Source organism: Electrophorus electricus, chromosome 22 (genome assembly GCF_013358815.1).
Source record: "Electrophorus electricus isolate fEleEle1 chromosome 22, fEleEle1.pri, whole genome shotgun sequence".
NCBI lineage: Eukaryota > Metazoa > Chordata > Actinopteri > Gymnotiformes > Gymnotidae > Electrophorus > Electrophorus electricus.
Window position 1 is genome coordinate 5,871,896 of NC_049556.1, and position 22,849 is coordinate 5,894,744.

Genomic DNA, 22,849 nt, shown 5'->3' on the forward strand with positions numbered 1-22,849 from the left:
TGATAAACACTACCATACATACGCATACCCAATGGGTGTTTATATGAATTTTAAAGACATAAAGGAAATACATATGTTAAGTGAATATGTATGTAACTGCCTATATAAAGAATTTGAATTTTTGAATCCTAAGCCTAATGTATTCTTTTGGTTCTCAGGATCCATAAGAAATGTTTTTACCCTTTCAGTTTTAATATATGAAACATGCAGGCTTTGGAAAAGTGCTTTTTTAAAAAGACTGCCTTACACATTCTGACAAGGTAGATTACCTTTTTATTTCTCTGGTTTTCATACATTTTTCACATTTGAAATTCACATAAATAAACACACAAGACACAAATCACACTACACGCCACAATATCAATAGAGTACGCAGACCTGCCTCCAGAACTACACACATTCCAAAAACCAGCACTCCTGCTCCCTACTCTGTCAACAGAGGCTCCTGCACTTCTACAGTCACATGTCTGCATCCACCCACAGAGGAGACATGGGTGCGAGACCTCATCTGGGACTGTTGGCATGCAGAGACTTGTACTCCTTCTATCATAACCTGAGTGCCTGCATCATGACATAGACATATGCATAATACTGACACAATACATGTGTCTAACACACACACACACACACACACACACACAGAGGTCAATGGGATCGGCCAGTTGTGTCTTTCTCTCATTCTTGACGTAAATAAATGACAAAGATAGAGATAATTTAACATTTACAAACTGACAACAAATGAATGCTGAATAGCTATTGAATAATACATCTGCCATAGAGAGAGATAGAGAGAGAGAGAGAGAGAGAGAGAGAGAGAGAGAGAGAGAGAGAGAGTGCGATCTAAAGAATTCACAATAATTTAAGACACACATCACTATTAATTACTTCATCAGCCTGTGTGTGTGCTGATGGGTTACAAAATAATGAAATGGACCAAAAGCAGGGTCCAAATTCACATGATCACAGATGGCCAGCAACTCCAAACAAAGCCCTTGTGAGAAACTGCAGGCTTTGGCTAAAGGGAAACTTACATATACAAAATTTTCCCTCACTCACTCTTTACACACACACACACATCCACATGTGAACATGCTGCTAAAAATCAATATACCAGAGACAATCACACACACCTGGAAACCATAGCAACCAATATAGGTGGCCATGTTCCATCCTTATTACACAGCTCAGTTCAATTTTCCTCACACACACAGGCTGCAGAGGACAGTGTAAATGTTCTCTCTGTAGTGCGCGGTCATGTTGTACATTCAAAAGCATCATCAACAACACAACCACTAATGAGTGACCTTTGACTTCTGAACTTTTGTTGAGCACCAGCACATAAACTGCACCTGTAGAATGCGCCTGTTAACCAAACATTCATTTCCATTTCTCAGAGAGCGAGAGAACCAGAATCTGATCCAAAAGAGCCCATGAGCCTACGAGATTGGCTGTAGTCCCTAGACCCTGTAATATTCAACACCCAATACCAACATCCCAGTAAAAACCACCCACTGGAGAGGTTGGGTGTGTGCACAAGTGTGAGATATCATATTCCTGTATATTTCACATTACTGTATATTTCATATTACTGTGCATTTCATACTACTGTGTCCCACCCTCACTCTCAGAGGGTCAGTGAGGGATATGTTTTACTGTGATACATGTTACTGTGTCACCCCCCCCCAGCACAGCATAGCTGCCATGGAAACCACAGACACAGGGCCACGATGTCATGGCCTTGCGTGTCACCGAATTGCTGAATATGGGGAGAGGACATCTCTCACCTGTCATAGAGTCCTTCAGCAGCTTCCATGACACGTGTGTGCGTGGGGGGGGGGGGAATTCACCTCTAACAGGAGTGGTTTTCCCATCACTCTCCACTAGTGGAAAACTTCAACAATGCCCTTTTACTGGTAAGGTGTCTTTTTATTTCAGAAAACCTTCTAAAATTGCTCGGTGCAAAAACCAATTACCATGTGCTTGTCTCTGGGTGTATCTGAATAGAAAATTGCAAAAAAATTCCATATGTTCCTTTAAAGAGTTCTCACCGTCACCCAAGATGCTTAATGTCGACTCTCCCAAATGTAGAAGCCTATGCTGCAAGCCTGCACTGAGGTCTTTTTGCTCAGCCGTTTGGCATCTGCAATGCTTTTCTGCTCATGAAATCACTCACTTCTCGTGTGATTCATGGCTGCTTAGAGTGCATCTGAGTCAAGGTTCGAACCTGTCACCACATAGCTGCCTGCTAGGCTGCAAACCAGTGTAGGGCTGTGCTGGTAGAGTTCATCTTAAAACTTGGCTATTCAGAAATTCTTTATATTCATTATGCTAGTCGCGGATCCATTGACCTCTCCCGCCTCACTCCCGGCACAACACACATAATAAATTGCGTGTGTGTTGGGTCAGTCTGAGTCTTATCATCCTATTTGCATGTGATTGTTCACCCCCTGCAGAGCTCTAAGCCAGAGGGGTAAACACACACACACACACCCAGCTCATGATGTGGATATGAAAACAGGCTTTAAACCAGACCTCTTTCAGGGACATATGCAAACTCATGTTCTCTCACCCACAAAGCCTGACCCCCACTAGGGACAGAGACTACTCTGAGTCAAAAAAAAAAAAAAAAGAATATGAACAAAACAAAAAAAAGAGCCAACGTGTGTCTCACATTTACTTAGAAGATTTAGGTCAGTACTTTATTTTCGGTTTTTAATAATGGGTGGATTCAGAAATAAAATAAGCAATTAAAAGACAAGTAAAAATTAAACTTAAAACTTGCAATCTACTCATAGACAGTACTTTTTCATCTCTTTTTCTCTCACTCACTCACATACAGACACACACACGCACAAGCGATGCTGCCACTGCAGTGTATAGACTGAGCCGTATATACAGGTTTGTTTTTTTTTTGCCTCATTTTCTTCTCATTTTCTTTTAAATGTCATACAATGGAAGCCCAAGAGTCTCAATCTTTTGGTGATGGCGGCATGTATTCAGAGTAAAACACCAAACTACAGTAAACTGTTTAATATTTTAAACAACTTAGGCCCAAACTAACTACTGGTGAATATAGCTCACAGAGCTTTGACAACTGAGACGCAGAAAATGTGTCAGTTATTAGCAGTGGAGCTCCTAGCACGTCCTCCCAGCATGCAGTGGGTTTGGATAACACCGTCATGGCCAACAAAGTGCATAGTATGTGGATGCCACTGGGAAACTCTGCACTAACCTGATTTTACATCACCATGTTTGAGCCACACTTTGCATTGCAATTTTGATACAAAAAAAATTGCATAAACATATTGATCATAACAAGACTGGGCCTGCTTCCTTCCTTGAAACCTGCCAGCAGGGTTTTGCAGAATACAGGACTGAAGGCAGAAGGATGTCTAAATAAATAGCATACACCCACAGGTACAGGCGGGTTATATTTGGGGGCGGGGGTAAACCCAGCCCCTTTGAAATGTACGGGTACCAGCCACTGTTAAAGGCTTCCAAGCCAATACTGAAGCCTGATGATGGTTAAACGGCGAGAATCAATAAGAATCCAAGCATATCGCGGTGGTCGCGCTTGGCACAAACCTTAACGCTGGTGTGGCTGGTTTGGGTCTCGGCTTCGATGCAGATGTGATCACTATTTTTCCTGCGTTCCCTTTCGGAGTTGTTCCGTGTGTGCCTGCTCTGGTACGCAATCACGGAGGGAATAGTGTCCGCCGCGTCAGTTTTTATAAAGAGGCCGTGCAAGGTGGTCGCGGTGCCCTGAGAGATCGTGGTAGTCTGGTGCGGCGAGTTCGACTCGTCCGAATCGCGGCAGTAGATCACGCCGCTTTGGGAGACGTGGATGCTGGGAGCGCAACCCATAGTGCCCGTGAAGCAGCGCACAATGGGCAAAGCCAGAGAACAGATAATACAGTTTCCTCCAGCTGTCTCTGCTAGTCCCCGGGTACCACCACCGCTGCCTGGCCGCTGTCACGCTACCGCTCCCTCGGCACATCGGCTGATGATTCCTACAGTTGCAGCTGTCCTGCCACCGCTTGGTCCGCTCACTCACATCAATAACAACTCAGATGATGCTCCATCTACCTCATCAATCTCGAGATACACATCTTGTGCAGTCCCCGCGACTCAACTAGTATCTCACATTCAGAAGATGCGCGTAGACGGCGCACATCTGCACAATCGCTGTTGTGCCATTTCCCAGATGGAAAACAATAAGAAAAATCAGCTTTTTTCCCCCAAAGGAAACCCTTCTTGCTCTAGTTCAAACATTACACTATCATCTATAATAAATCCGGTCCGAAGGCATTGTAACTATCTGGTAATAAGGGTATCATGGAGCAGTCCGGTCCGTGTGGCCGGTTCTGCACGCTACAAGCATACATTAGTCTGTCGGCTGGAGAATCCGTCACCACCAGCACTGGACACACGGAGGCGTCTGTAATGAGCTCTCTGGTCACGTGAACAGCTCCCCTTTCAAACAGCACCGATTAATGCAGGAATGACTATCCCCGTGTGTGTGTGTGTGTGTGCGCGCGTGTTAAGCGGGGTATATACACATGGTTCCGGTTACATTACCCCCATCATTAAAAATGTCAAAACTAACAGATGATTCAAAATACACAAAGTAAATGTTGAAATAAGATGTAGACTTAGGTAGCCTGTTTATGAGAAGCAAAACAAATGAGTTTAAAATATTTGATAGCCTAATGAAAAGATCTTGTCCACAGGTGGGAGTAGGCCTATAAACTAACATGTTTCTGAGTTTAACTCGATTAAGTAGGTTGTATTTACACCTGTATTAGTAGCCTAGATTTCGGAAAATGAAATTTAATCACTTTCATACATTGTCACACTAAGCTGCTTATAAAGTAACTGGCAACTCATTTAATCGAGTTCCTGTTCCAGCCGTACATGTTTTTAAACAAACATCTCCCACAATCATAGCTCCTGGATGTGTTGAGTACTTTTACAAAACCAAAGAAAAAAACCAAAAGAACAAAAACTACAGAAGTTGAATAAAAGTCGAAGAATTTACCATATTCTTGAAGTTTCGTTTTTATGAACTATCGACACTTAAAGTTTTAGTTTCAGATCATTGAATATAAACTTGCGGCAGGTTCTCGATGCACGTACTAAAACTAATTTGTGAAGCCTTTCGAAATGAGCGAAATAGTCTCCAGATTAAATACCTGCCTTTAGCGCAGAACACTGGGAACGAGACCGAAACCCACGGTGATCTGCAAGTGCAGATCAGCTTTTGTCCTCGAAATTTTGTCCAAGGAAAATGATGCCCCGTTTGAGGATAACATGACAATGTGCGGAAGGTAATCAAACTACATAATATTTTTATTCAATAAAGGTATAGTTATACGATTATTTTTTTCTTATTACTATCTGCCATGTATTAATCTCAACATCTGTCGTTTAACAGTTTACCTGTTTTAAAGCATGATTTTAGTCCAGTAAACACGACAGTAAGCTCGACATTTGCACACAGGATCTGGTAGCTCGGCGTTCGAGGCGTTTATAGGTCGAACAGCTGCTGCCTTTAACAATGCAGCTGTAGAAAGGTCTCAAATGCATTTATACGTCGGCCAATCCCACGCTATCGGTAAAGTGCTGGTAAACTTCTAGAACTGTGAAAGACCTAGCCTGTACAATTCCTATTAGAAACTGGCACAGACCTGCGCACATGCCCAAGTTTTTTTTTTTTCGCGGAAAAAGGAATCCGGTTCATTTTTGTATGCATACAACTTTCTATGCTCAGTCTTTGTGGGGTATTTAAAACAAGTACATAAAAAAACCAAACACAGCTTTCTTTAATTTAGAATCTCCGGTAGGGGCTCTCCTGATTAACTGCGTATTTCTGCCGCCTTTACTCTGGCCAAATCACTGGTGTAGGTTTCATTTCCACTTGTGGGCAAGAAACCGCTCGCACCACCAATCTAACATATTCTACGAGTAGTGTGAACAGGAATTAATGGGGACACGCCCCCCCCCCAAAACCCCCACCAAAATACGCCGTCATCTGAGAAGCAGCTTGCTTGCCCTTGACCGACATATTTTCGTCGTGTTCCAAGGACTGTTGTTTCTGGCTACAATGCAACAAGATGACCGTCAAGCGTGATACAAAAATCAACCCTTGCTACTCAGTCTAATCACGGCTGGACCTGAGGCGACGTTTCCCCTATTTAAACATACATCCGTGACTGCCCCCTGGCGGAAAGATGCAGTTCCGTTTAGTTTAATTACGCTGTAGCTCTCTTAATAGTGGTGTTACACAGGCCATTATTCACGTTATATTAAAAGCTAAAACTATATAACGAAATTCAACATAGACAGCGAAAGAATGGACATTTAAATGAAGATCCAAAAGAAGACAGAAAATTCCATGACCTCAGGATGCTGGTAATGACCTGTTGTCTTCCCCATCGACACTCGGAAACAACCTACACTAGACTCCGCACCGTGCAGGCAGCGGACGCGCTGTGAGGCCGGTCGGTCGGTATTCATCTTCAGGTAAGGGGGCGCAAACTCCCTGCCGAATAACGGACTAATTCCAAAAACAGAATCCTTTAAGGCCGGGCCAAAACACGTGCGAACAGGATTTTTTTGAAATTACACACCTATATAAAATATAACGGGAGTTTGTATAATCTTAGTAGAAACCCGATTTATAACATGGGACACTGACTTATGTACATACAAATATTTGTCAACCAATTTTAGCTCGACTTTCTTAAAAACAATATTTGTCTAATTGCCGTTTCTTGTCCGTTGCCCCAAATTAACCCGATTTTAAGCAAGATTTTTATCAACAGAACGAACCTGATTTCAACGTCGATAAATAACTAATCTTACCTTTCTCAAGGGTCCATTTAATAGCTCGCTCTCACTTCGTGTGACCGTGAGTATACTCATTTCTTTAATGCCCGGTACGAGTGGTGCTTTTAGTGTCAATTCCACAAGTTGCGTAATAAAACTTCACCGACAGGAGTTTCCTCCACCATTCTCCCCGAATAGCGACGCACTCAACCTGAACAGGAACTTTCCGAGTTTGTGTCACAACTTTTCACCCCCACAAGTATCGCGCAGTGGTGGCCTTGGTCTGCCCGCGCGGTCCTAGCGCCGCCGATCTATTTTTGTGCCCCCGCGACTGACGTGTAAACACCTCAGGAATATAGATAAAAACGATTATATGCAAAGTACATATGAACACTGTGGAAACGGGTGTCCGAGCTTGAGGCAGAAATGTCCGCACACTCAAAGCAACACAGCAGGTCCACGCGTACAGCAAGTTCACCCCTCGACAAAGCGGGCTACCAGAGCAACCCAACACCAACACAGAGAGATTTATCGGCGGTCCCACGTGAGGAGACTTTTGGCCTGCGACTGCTGTTCGCCGATATAGTGCTTAAGGCAAGAAACAATAACCTTCCGCAGGTGGATATAGGCCGCAGTCTTACGCCGCTACGTTCAGCTGCGCTGCAGTACACTTTCTACCCGGCAGAATTTAGTGCTGCCCTGAAGTCTAGCAATCCGCATTCAACCTAGCGGACAGTTAATTAGCTTTAGCTGAAACAGGTGTGGCAGGGAAAACAAATTGATTGGGGAGCAGAGCTGAATCCAAGAGTAACCGAGAACCACTTCTCACATCACATTGGCTTTAAGACATTAACAATTTTGTGTATTGTGTAATATTTTGTATTCTTCAAACACATGAAAAAAACAATACTGTTTATGCACAGTTTATTGTGCATTTAGTTAATCAGATTTAAAATATACAAACTGTCAGTCTTTCACGGTCTGTCCCATTCTCCAGTTAAATGGGATTGGTTAATCCACTGAATAAACTGATGTGTCCTCCTCTAGGTCCCACCTCTCTGGACAGCCCACCCCCAAACTGTGTGCTTCTCCTGGGGTTGATCCCTGACTCCGAGGTCACTGTGCGGGTTGCCCTTTGACCCAGGCTTGCAGTGGCTTGGTGGCAGGGGCGTGCGTGTGTGAGAAGCGTTCCCTCGCTCGCTCCCAGTTCTGCTGGTTCCTGCTGCGACACACAGATGCCTCCTCCACGGAAAGCGGGGTAGCAGAGCCCAAACCCGACTGCCCAGGCCGCACCTTCAGCCCGATCTGGGGGTTAAATGGGAACACAAATATTTTAAATATTTTCATGTGTGAATTTATGGCCTATGAGCAAATGCTTTGGAATGTACGTGCATGAGTGTATTTGGTGTATTTACGGGCTCTGTGATGCCAGCTCCATCTCTGCCTAGTCCCTCTCCACTCTTCCAGCCCATTCTCTCCAGCATCCGCCGGCCCTTATTCTCCTCGCTGATCTCGCTACACACACACACACACACACACAGGCAGACATTCCATAAGAGTTCGGCGATAACATAAGGGGTCTAAGAACAAGTAAAAGAACAGCAGCAAATGGTGGCAAAATATAGGTTACATACATTCGTACTAACATACACACTCGCGCTCATGGGTACTTATCAGTCACAGGATCGACACCTGGACTTGTACGGGACACCTGGGATTACCATTCTCGCCCCAGCCAAGTCAAGATAGCCCGTACACTACTCCGAGAGATTAAATTGAGCTCTTCCCACACGCAAGCACATACAAACACAAAGACAGTGTGGTACAGCCAATCTCTGCTCCCTGCCCAACAGCCAAATTACTGTAGTAAGGACAGCAATTTATAATCACGTTACCAAAAACTGATCCCTTATGACACCCAGTTCCTAAAATCAGTTATCTATAATAATAAAGTTGTGTGTTGTGCCCATAAACAGGGCCAGGTGCAGTCCAGGAAATGCTCTGGCTGCACTCCAACACACCCCCACACACTTCCACTGCCACCTTTCACTCAGATTCCATAATACATGGGTAAAAGAGTAGCTAGTTTTGAGTGCAAGCATTTAAAAGTCTTGCCATAGTTTCTTTCAAGAGCTACCAGTCCAGAATTATGTCTAAAATGTAGTTCTGTACCAAAGATAATCAATCAATTAGAAAAAGCTACTATTAGGAGCTAATCCAAATCACACAACTCTTGCCTCACTAAACAGAGCATCTGAAATTAGGAAATTATGGAGTAGGCTTCTCTCTTGGAGTCAGAACTGTGCTCTCAGAACAACATACTGGAAATATAATCATGTGAGGAATTGAAATTGGTAGTTTATCTGTGTGTGTGCGTACACATGTACAGACGCAGGTGCATCGTCTCTGTGGAAGGTTCCCTCACTGCCCATCGTCTGCCTCCTGCTCTCTGCCCGGTCCTTGTACTTACCGCTCCGCAACACATTGCTGTCCTCATACTCACTGCTCTATAACACACACACACACACACACACACACACACACACACACACACACACACACACACACACACACACACACACCACCTTTTGTAGCATTTCTCCAGATTTATGTAATACTGTCAGCCATTCAGTTTTGAATTTCTGGCAAATGCAAAATTTACAATTAAGTGTTATTAGCACCTATTACAATGTAGTGAATGGGTGCTTTAAGGCCCTACAGCAGAACTGTGCTCTTGGCTGACTTCTTGACTCCAGAAACAAATGGAAATGTTAACTTTGTATATACGAGTATTTTGGATTTGGGTGGGTGGCTGGGGGGAGCTGAGGTCTGCATTAGAGACGAAGTAAAATACGCAGAGGAGACTTACTTTCAGACCATATTTGAGTTTCATCTGCTTGAGCTCTCTCTGCCTCTGTACCTCTTTGTCCTCCTTGCTCCCACACCCTGAAAATCAGCCAAACGCACACAGTTCAGCAATTTCTCTCTCTCTCTCACCCACGCAGCAATCACATATACGGAAACAACGGTGGATTTCTTGGCAATGGTATTTGTAAAGTTCCTGTTTACTCTGGAGAAAAGGACACAGAGGGCCTGACAGGAAGAGCATGTGCACCTGCGCTCTCTTCGCGGCGGTTGCGGCTCAGGTGGGCTCGCACCTGTCCTGGCTCGCAGCCGTCACAGGTGTTGCTGCCCGAGTGAATGTGGAAGGACAAAACAGTCTCCCCCAGCTTCACTTCATCACCGTGGGTCAAAGGCCAAGGGTCACACCGCACCTTTGGCTGCACATACACACAAATCCGCACACACGCGCAAACATGCACACATACAACTCATGAGGAGAAAATGTTGCATGCATAAATATCAATACATTGCCTATTAAACAGTTTTCATAGCACAAGCATAGAGAGTTGCAGCATAGTTATTAGCCTATAACTAAATATGACTGAGTGCTTTAGTTAACAACAGTACAATTAAACAACGTAGTCATAAAAAGAACACTATTAGAAAAACCCACCTTGTACCTACACTCACCGTCCGTTTATGACATACACTTATCTTACAGGTGCATTTACAAACATACAGTTCCAGACTGCAGGTCATCTGCTGTCATGCATAATGTATCAGCCATCCTCGATCACGTCAATTTCTGACCACAAGAACCCTTCTAACCAGATATTGATTGTGTGTTGGACCATTCTCAACAGAGTATTAATACTGACATTATAGTGGAGGATGGTGTTAAACTACTCCAGCTGTACATGCACATACACACATGTACACTCATACCACCCATAACACTGAAAGTGAAGTGAATAACACTGATTATCTCATTCCAATGACAGCTGTCAAGCAAGAGGTGTGACAAATTGGTCAACAAGTGAATAGTAAGTTCTTGAAGCGCTATGAGAAGAAAGCAAAAATTGTTCAGGAATGGTCTGAGGAACATGGAAAAGAGTTGAATGTGTCAACCTGGTGGCTCCAAATTCCCCAGATCTCAATCCAATCAAACATCTATGGAATGTGCTAGAAAAACAAGTCTTATAGAAGATTCATGGAGGCCCCACCACACAACTTACAGGACTTAAAGGATCTGCTGCTAGCACATATAGTTTGATACTGTTATTACACTTACCCTTGTCAGATACAGAGTTTATATTTAATCTCTGAATTTCAACAGGTTTCTAGTTCAATGATATCTTGAACTCTAACCTACCATACTGGCTGGGATACATTCTATGCGTAGATGACAAAGCACTTTTGTAAGTTGCTCTGGATAAGAGTGTCTGCTAAATGCCGAAAATGTAAATGCTAATGTCTTGGTGTCTGATTACACAGGACACCTTCAGAGGTCTTATGGTGGACATGGCTCAACAGGTCAGAGCTGTATTGTTGGCACGATAGGCTCTTACCATATTAGGCAGATGGATTTAATGCTATGGATGCTCAGGCTCCGTCATATCTTTTAGTTTCCCCGTTAAATCACATATTTATATGATAATATATTGTTGTTTTTTTATCTTTGGGAGGGGGGGGGTTCAGGGTGTGATCTGTCATATGAACTGTGGTCGGAAATTGCACATTGAAAGAGTTGGAGGAGGGCTAACAGACTGTGCATGGCATCAATAGACTCTACAGACTCTGGCTATACACCGAATGGTGTTTCTAGTAAAGAGACTAGTGAATGAAAAGTTCCGATCACCTTCCACAACTAAAAAAGGTAGGTACACTGGTCAGGCTACCAGTCTAATGAACTTGAGACCTGCGCTGTTCCAGCGTGTGGGTGAGGTTTGCTACCTGCAGTATTCTGTTTCCATTGATGACTGTGCCATTCTGACTGCCCTGGTCCACCAGCATATAACATTGCTGATCCTGATCGAAATAAACCTCTGCATGTGACTGTACGCACACACAAACACACACACACAGACACACAAACACACCCACATGAGCGTGCATACAAATGCACACAAGCACGAACAGTTACTTTACTCTCAATACACATGAGAACATAAAAAGAGAAACACAATACTACGTTTTAAAGAGGTCAGTAGTTCATACCTTACTCACTCCCATCTCTGGAATTCTGACAGCATGGTGCATGTCTTTCTCTCTGCAAACACACAAACAAACATGCTTAACAGCAAATTTACAACCAACCAGAACAAAGTAAAGTACAGGTGAGGGTCTGGGCTGGACACGCCACTGACCTGCCGATAGTCGCCACAGTGTCAGCTGTAAGGATGAAGAGTGTTCCGGGCTCCATGACAGGGGAACGAACCACAGTCACCCTCACACATGGAGGCCATGCTTCTGTGACACACACACACACACACACACACACACACACACACACACACACACACACACACACACACACACACACACACACACACACACACACACACACACACACACACACACACACACAGTTAGGGTAACTAAGTAGTAGTTCACTGGCTAGTGGCCAAAACCCGAGGTGGTTGTGAACCTTTAGTGTTCTACCTAGCTCACTGAATGGGGAAGGGTACTGCACATCCCACTTGGCAACACACATGTAGGAACCTGTGCCCATTTTTTAATGATAGCTACAACTTGTGAATTTGTACCATTGAAGCTGAGAGCTGTTACTTGGTTCTCAACACCTCAGGTACTTTCATATTTGCCTTTCCTGCAGCTACAATACTGTCTGGTCTTCTTTCTTTTCATTTTCCCCCTCTCTCACCTTCCTGTGTCTGTTCTTCTTTGTCTGGGCTTTCAGGAGCTGGCGAGGCTGGCAGGGTTGAAGCCAAAGATGATGAAGAGGTGGATGACAAACTTCCCTCTCCCTCTGAGCCTGTGATTTCACCTTCTTCTGGCTCACTCTGGCCGCTGCCTTCCCTGGAGCGTCGCTTCCGCGCTCTGCGCTCACGTGATCTCTTCTTTTTCTTCTTCCTGCGCTGTCTGTCGTCAGAGTGTGACCTGTTCCGCCTCCGCCTCCTGCTCTTCTTCCGCCGTCGCCCGGAATCGTCAGAGTGAGACGAGCGCTTCCTGCTCCGTGAACGATGCTCTCGCTTCTGTGCAGTCGCTTCGTCCTTCGCTGGCTCTACGCGATTCTCTCGGCGCCCATCCCCCACACTGCCACCATCCTGCCAGTCAGTAGATATTCAGCCAATCAGGAATGAGGACTTGTTTCTGGACTTTCCCCATTTGTGAGTGTGGGCTGCAGATTTGCATATTGGTGTATCAGAGGCTTGTAGTTTCCATTTGGAGTGGCAGTTTGTAAATTCAGAGGAAAGCGAGACAGTCTACTCTAACAACCTACAGTGCTCAAACAGTACATTTCATTAGCCCTACTTTTAAGTCACATATCCAAAACATAGCTCGACTGCACAAAAAAAAAACTTGGAGAACACTAGAAAAATGCTGAAGCCCTCAAACGCAGAGTAAGTCTAAATACAGCACAATCACTTGTCCTTAGCTGTAGGAGTATCTACACAGTTACACAGTGTTTCACCCAGTTCTGCATTAAGATCTACTCATGCATGTCAGATTTCATCATGCTTGCACCACGATCTGCATTCTTGAGATGCACTCCCGGACAGTGGACGCATGTGTTGAAATGTGTGGAGAACAAGAAACAGAACAGTTTGCTTGGGAGACTGCAGAAGAAATAACTCCCTGGAGAAAAAAAAAAACCCCTTTATTTGAAGGTCCCTGCTTCAACAGTGACATTTTGACTTCAGATGAAGCCACCAGCATAATCACTGATCTACATAAATATACTGTACATGAACTTGTACGTGATTTATGCGGGTTTTTTTAGGAAGTTACACAGGCTATAAAAATGCTTCATGAAGCCCTTAAATCTACCTACTATGAGTGCACCATTATCTTGGCCCTGCATGTGGTGACTGTCAGTCATGAACTTAGCCACACGTACACTTTCAGAAGGGCCTCATTTAAAGTGATTTTCTTATCCAGCTCTATCTTACCTACAGTAACTGGGAATGACGGATTACCAAAGTGCCATTCACTATGCATTAAATGCAAAAATACTACACAGAGTTCATAAAACAGAGGCTAGAATGAGAACTGGAGTTTGGAGTCTCAGCCGCTCCAGACCCTGTCTACCCTCTGGATTCATGCTGGTGTGCTGATAAGAGCTAGTCATTTTAGGAGTATGTGAAATCTAGTGAAATACATGAAGGTGAAATCTACCTCTGTGTGTTGGTCTCCTTCTACACTGGACTATCTTCAGCTTTGCCAGAGAGTTAGTGAGAGCCTCAACCTACAGCAAGAAGAACAGCACAGGATCAAATTCTGACTCTGCAGTCAGGACAAGAACATACTCATCCTACAGCCCTAACACTCAAACCCAATAACCATAACACTAATATCCTAAAAAACACGCAAACACTAAAACCACAATACAGAAGCTCTAAAGCCAAAACACTCAAATCCTACAGCCATAACACTCAAAGCATTTAAATTATACAACCATAACAATTAAGTCCCATTACTATAACATGTTGAAGAGCTAATCCTACAACAATAAAGCAGTCAAACTCTTTAAGATTAACACAAAATCCAAAAAGGTCCAACTCTATGGATATAGCTCATATTTGCATTCTGATCCTATAGCCACAGTAACGAGTCAAACAGCAATTAAGCTCGGAGACCTGGACCTATTGTAACCTCAGCTATTGTAATCTCAGTGTAAGGTGTCTTGTACATCAGATCACCTGGCTGTGTTACTGCTGGCTGTGTAGAACTTTACATTCAAGCCCTACAGCTATAATATTCAAGTCCAATAACCATGACACTCAATACCACTACTACTCTCTGTACACTCCAGAATTCACAAATCAGCCTCCAAATAGAAAACACAAGCATGAGTGACAGACTTAGTATGTCTGAGTGACCAGACTGGTCGGTCTGTGTGTGTGTGTGTGTGTGTGTGTGTGTGTGTGTGTGTATCTCCAAAATCGTTGGTATGTGTTCCCAAGTAACCAAACAGGTCCCTGTAAGTATGAGAGAGCGAGCTGCAAGGTGGAATAGGGAGATGTCTGGTGAACAGAGTTATACAGGGAATGTTCCAGTTCTCTGAGACAGAGTGTAATTGCTTCAAACCTGCCACAGCAGCTTTGGCCATTTTAAATCACAAATTAACAGAGAATAATGATCATTTCCCAAGAGGAACCACTCACTCAACCCTTTAAAAAAGTCAAAGCACACAGCTGTTGCCAGTATGCTAATGGTAAGCAATGAAAAAGCTACAACTCCTGGGCTCAGTTCAAAGCCTGTCGTGATGAGATTAGGATTTTCCCAAATCAAATTAAAATCAGTTCAAAATCTAATCGAGATCCAATCACATTAAAGTTCACCCTTTTCTCCATCCAAACAAAATTATATGTTGGTAAGTGCTTTGTCCAATCAGCTTCAACTCTGCGAGTGCCTTACCCCGCTCTCCAGCTGGGCCCCTCTCTCCACGGTCTTCTTGTTCCTCTTCTTGCTAGCCTTGTCTGGCAAGCCATCGGCCTGCGCTGGCTGAGCCACTGGCAGCTCGATTCTGGAGTGAAACTGGTACTTCCCACTCTCTGGGTCATAGTAGTAGTACATGCCTGTGCTGGCATCGTAGTATAGTTGGCTACTCTGCAAATGAAAGGACCACGACTGGACACTTTAAATTCAGCATAACTAAATCACCAGTTATATAAGCACCAAGGAACCACGATTCTGTGATTGACTTCAAATAAGGTTAATGTTTTGTCTTATGGGTACATAATACATGTGCAAAAAAAAGCAAACAAACAAGTCCATCTTGCTTTTAGATTTCCATCTCTCATCATCTGGAAGCATTGGTAATATTTGTAAATACAGGGCTGAATAATCCTTATTCATCTCACTTTGCACCATCAAGTACAGTTCTGCTTGAGTGGTGCAGCATGTTGGGAGTCTTGGACAAAGAGATGTTAATTACCTGTGCTCATTAGAACATCAGCATTATGACTGGGCAAATGGGTTTTGATAGTTGTTGGAGTATTTTATCATATTTATATATAGTTTGTTTTTGTTTTTTTTAAATCATCCTTTACACAATCTTACTTACTCTATGTTCCCGGGAACATTAAAGCCCCTGAAATGTTTATTATTATTAGCTACAGCATCTGGGGTGAACAGAACTACAAGAATAAAAATCTTGTTGGTCCTTTTAGTTGAGATATTTTGGATTTTGTTTTTTTTTATTTCCAAGTTAGGTGGAACTATATGGGAATATCAGACAATACCATGCGGGAATCAGAGTTAGGAATAGGCTTACATCAGCTATCCTCAAAGGTTTGGATACACTGCCAGTCAAAAAGCATTTCTTGGATGCACATGTGCAATATATATATTGACATTTACTAAGTGTTTTGATGTGTTTAACGGGATCAGTGTAGTCCCTCTATTTGTTTGGTCCATATGGTTTTAAGTAATGTGGTTGCTAGGGAGTTTATATGGATCGCATCACAACAATGTGCTCTGTGCTCAATAGCCAGGATGTCCATGCTTCTCTACAAAAAGCCATCCTGGTTAGGGGTTTTTCAATCTAACCATGTTACTGGACATCTGATACAAGTCAGCTCAACACGGAGAACTGATTAAAAAATTGGAATCAGGTGTACTCTGGCTTGGGCGAAATTAAACCCTTAAGCTACACCTTTCTTTGATTGGACAACCCAGACCCACTTGCTACTGCACAGTCATTATGAGCATGTGGTTTAAGTAAAAGTCCAAAATGTGATTTATAAGAAGGGTGAGCCAATTCTTTAAGATTTGAGTTCTGTCCTTCTGGTTCAGTAGTAAAATTTTGGTAAACGGTCAGTAAGTATTATAAAGTAGGTGGCTGGGAGCTAGTAATGAAGAGATAAAGGTAAGTAGAGCTACAGTGGGGCGGCCGAAGCCTGAAATCTCCATGACTTTCCCATGACCTCAGACCAGAACTTATGGATATGAAAAAACTCAGAGAATGTAATTGTCTCTTATGGCTGGGTAATGTTGGCAGGTAATATTGGGGTTAAAGCCCATATGGAGCACCTCTGATGAGTTTGTTGGTTCTGTGAAAGGTTTTATGTTGTATTAACTGCTGTTCTGAAATGCTGGTCATATAGAACAAACTATTGCATATTTTTACCAGTTAAGATCACACTGTGTTACATCTAGTCGATTTTAAATATGGGAGTGATACTGTGCTGTCCCATAGAAGTTATGAATTTATATATTTGTGATCATTTCTGACAATTTAAAGTTTTGAGTAGAGAAAAGGAGTGTGACTGCACAAAAGTTTGATAGGGACATATATGTTTTTATATAAGCTAGTTGGAGAGATATGAATGGTATAGAGATATAAATGGTAGTGCTATTTGTTATAACACAAAACACCTTTACTGGTCTATTAGGTTTGTTTAATTGTATTTTTGATTCTTTTTAACTGCCCACGTAGAAAGGCAACAGACGGTGATAAAAGTGCAAAACACTGAACATGATCCATTTTCAACGCTTGTTCAAAATCACCTAGAAAAGGATGAAAGCTCACATTATCTTATACTGCCTAACCTGCTACCCAGCCTTGGTTCTCTAACTAGTATTAATGAGTGTGAGGTTATTGGCTAAAATCTGACTCCAATCCAACCTGCTGCATGCATAACTGCTTTTTCCACCAGGTTCTTTAATATATGCTTGGCTAATACTTAACATGCGACCGATCGTTTGTTTCACCAAGAATGTTTTAAAGGGGACCCATGATGCTGTTCTGGTTTTTCCCTTCTCTTTAGTGTGTTGTATAGCTTTTTGTGCATGCAAACAGTGTGCAAAGCTGCAAATAAACACCTGAAACACTTCACTAGAATTCCAGACCTTTCCTTTGCTACAAGATGATGCAATGTTGTAAAACAAGCTGTACTGCCCGCCTACTGGCAAGCTTGGAGGGAACAGAGAGGGTGAGCTGACCAATCAGAGCACACTGGGCTTGTCAGGAAGGGGAGCTTAAGGACGCAGGAGCTCTAACACTGTGTTAGACAGTATACAGTATGATGAAAACTGAAGAACATTCACACATGCAAATCTATTGTAGTAAAATAGCATAATAGGTCTCCTTTAACATTTGTTTGTAAATGAGAAAAAATAGCAGACACTCATGTTAGTTTTAACTCAAATGTTAATGTGCATTGGTTATTCCTTTTAAGATAAACTAATAAATTGAACTACCATAAAACATAGTGCTATAGGCCTAAAAGCCCCTAATCTGGGTCTGTGAATTGTTGTGTAGTGCTCTTCTGTTCTGCTGACTACACTATAACTCCTATAACAGAGCTCTTTCAAGCAACTGTCTTAATCTGTGCAGACCGTTTTAGTCTGTGCTTCATTGCTTTTCAGATATCCAATCCACTTCCATATCACTGTTGTGGTAACTTTGTTGTCAATAATCTCCTCATCTTTGCAATTTCACTTTCACTTTTGTGCCACTCGCTCGTTTGCACAGATTTTTTTCAGTGCTTTCTTCAGCGCTGGTACTTCAAACAATATGTAGGAAATAGGTGTGTAGCCATAGGTGTGTAGTCATGTTCAAGCCAAAACTAACTGGCTGTTGTCATGATTATTTCTGCTGTGTGATTGACTATTACAGCTATGCTTATAGAATAAAAAAATATCAAATGCTTATCATTGTTATGGACACGAGATCGATTTATTGCCCAGCACGACACTACAATGATTTATTGCCCAGCACTACACTACAATGACTTCTAAAGAACACACATTTGGATGATGCACTGTCCGACTGCACAGAACTTCCTCTATAGCTTTGGACTGACTATATTAATCCCATGACATATGTAATTGGCCATTTTGCTTGTCCTAGCACAGCACTGCATGACTGTTCTTGCTGCAAGGACCCCAATGTGCAGATGAAGTGACTGGAGATGGACTCACCGTGTCGTAGTAGAAGCCGGTGGCATGGTCGTAGTACAGGCCCGAGCTCTCGTCGAACACGAAGCCTGTCTGAGTAAGCGCCTCCTCTGCTGTGGCCCTCAGCATGTCTGCTATAGACGAACCACCATCACCATTGCCTGCCTGACACACGCACGCACGCACACGCACGCACGCACACGCACGCACGCGCACGCACGCACACGCGCACACACGCGCACACGCACACACACGCACACACACGCACACACACGCACACACGTAACACAGATGTATAACTGTTATAGCAGGATTCTGCAGGTCCAATAAAGCAAACACACAAACATGTCATGTGACAATTTTGAGTGAAACACTTGGACCTTCTTGCTACTCTGCACTAAAACAACATTAAAATTAGAGCAAAGGAAATGTGTTAGTATCTCCAGAAATATCACCAGAGGAAGAACCTTCAATATCGCACTCTGCAGTCTCAAAACAGCATAATTCAGCACTGGATTCTGGCTGCACTGATCACACAGCCCACAGTGTGAGCCTGTCTCTCTGTCTGTCTGTGTTTTAGACTGGAAGCACTGCTAGGGTAGAATGTACTCCAGTGCACATGACACTTCATTAGGCCAGGTACAGTCCCATACAGTCCCTGGGAAGCAAATGATGTAATACACTACACTGCTTAAGGAAATGAAGCTTTAAGACAGCCTAATCAGGACTGGTAACGTTGATGACTTGACAGCCCCCTTGGACCTGAGAGTTAACCTGATACAGAAGGTTCCAGAAGGTTCTAACCACATTTGCAGTACTTCATACGGCTTGTTAAAACTTGTCAAGTTTTAAAGCCAAATGCCAAACAGAGAAGGGTGGCTTGTACCATCTTAGATGGATTTATGTAGCAATGATGACTTGCTGCTTGTACATTTTCCTGCTACATACCAAAGAAATAAGTAATTTGACAGAAAATGTAACATACAACTACTGTGAAGCTAGCTGACTAATATCAGCAGTAGTAGCCTGATATTAACAGACTGCATTGTACATGTACATATACAACAATCTGTTATTCAGAAACCACAGATCTCTGTAGGCCTTGACTAACCAATCAAAATACAGCATTCCACAGAACTGTATATTAGTAACACAGTGATATCAGATCTGAAAGGAAATTTAAAATAAACAGCACAGTGCTCACACCACCAGTACCTCTGTGTTGTCAACATCTGTCACTTCCTCTGCCTGGGGCAGATTGACTGCCATGGTCACTGCAGCTATGGGACACACTTCTGTGAGTTCTGAGGTTTCCTGCGCTTCCGTGGAAACAGCCTGCTCCATTTCTGCTGTTATATTGGCAGTGGTTTCAGAGTAGTTGCCATAGTAGTAATTATAATAATCTGTCAAGTATTAAGAAATATGGAAAAGTTAGTGACTTGTGTTCTAAATGCTACTGCAGTTGATAAACAAGGTTATAAATAAAGCTGCAAACTGGGAGCTGGGGGGTGCAGAAAGCAGTGTGACACTACCTGTCTCACTCCAGGTGTACTCCTCAGTCTGAGTCTCTCTCTCCACACGGTTCTTTTCTTTCTTCTTCCGCTCATGGAGTTCCACACTTAGATTCTCAACCTATAGTATGCAGCACACAAACACACACACACACACACACACACACATTACTACCCTTCCACACCTAAATTATGCAGTACATACACACACGCCTACCCTTCTCAAGCTACTGTATGAAGAAAACATACACGCACATTCATACAGACATGATTGCCCTTCTCAACCTACAGCGCACGGCACACACACACACACACACACACACACACACACACACACACACACACACACACACACACACACACACACACATACACACACACATACCTATCCGTCTACACCCACAGCAAACAGGACACTGTCGCACACCCACATATTACACACATCAATTATTACATCCAGTTTAAACTCCTCCTGCTAACCAACAAGTCTTCACATGGTCTAGCACCAGCCTGTTTAGCTGATCTCCTGCACCCATACTGCCCTGCCTGAAAACTTAGGTACTCTGGTACAGGTCTTTTATGTGTCCCAAAATTCTGATTTGTCACCACTAGGAGCATCTTTCAGTGTCATGGCCCCCAAATTATGGAACACATTACCATAATCTCTTCACAACTGTTCCTCACAATTCACACAAGCTTTGCACGGCATGAGATTTTGGTGTTTATTTTTCAGTGGCTAGATGACTGGTTGTAGATCTCGCTGTTACCTGCTGTCTAAGGTCCTGGTTGTAGCTCTCTGTGTTCTTCTGAAGCCTTGCACTGTGGCTGAGCTGGGCCTGCACTCTCTGCAGTTCACTCAAACACACATGGAGTTCCTGCTGAAGCCTCACCACCTCCTCCTGTAGACGTTCTGCCTCATGTCGGCGCGCGTTTTCTGACTCAGCTGCTAGCACAGGCTTGGACTCCATGGCTGGCTCAGGATCAGCTCCACAGTCCTCTCTGCCCTCTTTCCAGCCAGATAGTTCTGCTCTGGAGCTCCCACACTGCACAAGCTCGGCATCAGACTCTGAGCTTCCTCCTGTCTGCAGAGCCACCAGCTCGGAGCTGGAGACCTCATGCACCCCACTCGCCATCCTGCAGGACACCCCCTCTGACACAGACAACAGGTGAATGATTAACTCATCTGCTTTAACAGTGACAACCCTGTAAATTAAACCTAGGCTTTAAATACAATGTACTCAAACACAAACTGTAAAGGGCTTTGGTTGAAATGGCTTCCAATACTTAGCTACACTAGCCTAGTCAGATATCAAAAATGTCTTGGTTGGTCAAATACAACTGGGGTAAGTGGAAAATGGTGCATATCCACCCCACCAACCATTCCTTTAAATTATTGAAAGAAGGCTGTTCTGACGTTTAAGAGAAGTTAATGGCAAGGCACTGAAGGTTTTTCGTGATCAATAATAAACCCATGAGTAATTAGAGGTAACTCAGAATAAGCAGAAAGCCAAGTTTCAGAAATCCACATCTCTAACTGAAGACGTTGACTGAGCAAACCAAGTAAACAGGTACTACATAGGTAGTAACTTTAACGTTACAATCGTGAAATTCGAGTTTACAACAATCGTAGATAAATTTAGTACCACTAGAGCGACCACTGGGTAGTTAATTAACCTAGTTAAGTTACTTAGCTAGCAAAAACTGAAATGATACCAACTGTAGCTAACAAGCTAGGTTAGCGAGCAAAACTGAAATTATACCAGTAGCTATCGCAGCGAGTCGTGTAGGCCAGCCTGCTAACATTAGCTAACAGACATCTTTCAACATAAAGCAAAACTATAACTGTCTATAACTGTTAGTCGTATCTAGCTACTGTTAGTCGTACGATCTAGCTAATTAGCTATCTTAAGATAAGCTACAAAAAGGCGCAGAGACGCTTACCGTTTTCGCTAACTGTTGTCGTTCAAAACAGTTCCAATTAAAAATCGTCTCAGCTTTCGGATTAACCTGTAAATCAAAGATAAACATCGCATGATCACCTTGCATTCGAAACATACCCGAGTACAAGTTTGTTTGATCATAAAGTGAGTTACAATGAGTAAACTTGATGTGTTTATATTCCACTCCGCCCGATGCCGCCATTTTTCATTAAAGAAACGAAACTAATATCGCTTCCTTTACATCATTTCCTCCAAATGTAAGCCACGCATTTATCTAAATACTGCCCTCTTTTGTCTTGGAAAGGCATTCGCGTACCAATGTTGCTGCGGTCTGTAGTTTTCTCGATGTACCTTAAGTGTGAACACGAATCACAGTGTAAAAATCTGTAAACCAATCTTTTTCAAATCCAATTCTAGAGCACCATCGTCATGCAAATATTCTCCATTATTGTGGATCTGATTTAATTAGACGATTAGCTAAATCATGTGCAGTGTAGCATTTAACAATTCGGTCATAAGGAAATTGAATGTATTAATGGCTCGTATACAAAAATAGCTATTTGTCATATATAACCAGTTCCGGCTCAGTAATTAAATCAACATCTCGATTCTGGCAATGGGAAGAATAACCAACTAATTTAA

General features: G+C 43.0%; 2 protein-coding genes across 4 annotated transcripts in view; both read right to left on the minus strand.

The window, feature by feature from the left end:
* pde8b (phosphodiesterase 8B) overlaps positions 1-7,121 on the minus strand; it is a 57,492-nt gene extending 50,371 nt beyond the window's left edge. The window contains exon 1 of one of the 2 annotated variants that reach the window (XM_035521257.1): positions 6,865-7,121. In XM_035521257.1, coding sequence (XP_035377150.1) covers positions 6,865-6,924 — 60 coding nt within the window. In that variant the 5' untranslated portion in view covers positions 6,925-7,121. Of the gene's footprint in view, positions 1-3,585; positions 4,411-6,864 lie in introns of those variants that run through there. The other variant, XM_035521258.1, reaches the window with a different exon arrangement.
* Positions 7,122-7,735: 614 nt separating this feature from the next.
* aggf1 (angiogenic factor with G patch and FHA domains 1) lies at positions 7,736-22,421 on the minus strand. Of its 2 annotated transcripts, none has more exons than XM_027019317.2 (16): positions 22,361-22,421; positions 22,209-22,274; positions 21,035-21,417; positions 20,289-20,388; positions 19,972-20,159; positions 18,781-18,921; positions 15,271-15,462; positions 12,554-12,956; positions 12,039-12,141; positions 11,890-11,941; positions 11,626-11,727; positions 9,944-10,109; positions 9,698-9,774; positions 9,208-9,335; positions 8,244-8,343; positions 7,736-8,133 (listed from the first exon to the last, which is right to left on the minus strand). In XM_027019317.2, exons 3-16 carry the CDS (start codon positions 21,398-21,400, stop codon positions 7,945-7,947), a joined length of 2,307 nt encoding a protein of 768 aa, XP_026875118.2. In that variant the 5' UTR covers positions 21,401-21,417; positions 22,209-22,274; positions 22,361-22,421; the 3' UTR covers positions 7,736-7,944. The 2 variants fall into 2 exon arrangements, with proteins under 2 accessions (XP_026875118.2, XP_026875119.2); XM_027019318.2 differs by lacking the exon at positions 12,554-12,956 and adding an exon at positions 14,029-14,098.
* Positions 22,422-22,849: the final 428 nt, after the last annotated feature.

Coding starts and splice junctions, on each gene's coding strand:
- aggf1 (XM_027019317.2), bottom strand. CDS start 21,400: ATGGCGAGTGGGGTGCATGAGGTCTCCAGCTCCGAGCTGGTGGCTCTG. Junction 12,957..15,270: donor GGGCCCAGCTGGAGAGCGGG/GTAAGGCACTCG, acceptor ACTGACTGGCAG/GATGGTGGCAGTGTGGGGGA. Junction 9,775..9,943: donor CCGCCGCGAAGAGAGCGCAG/GTGCACATGCTC, acceptor GCTGATTTTCAG/GGTGTGGGAGCAAGGAGGAC.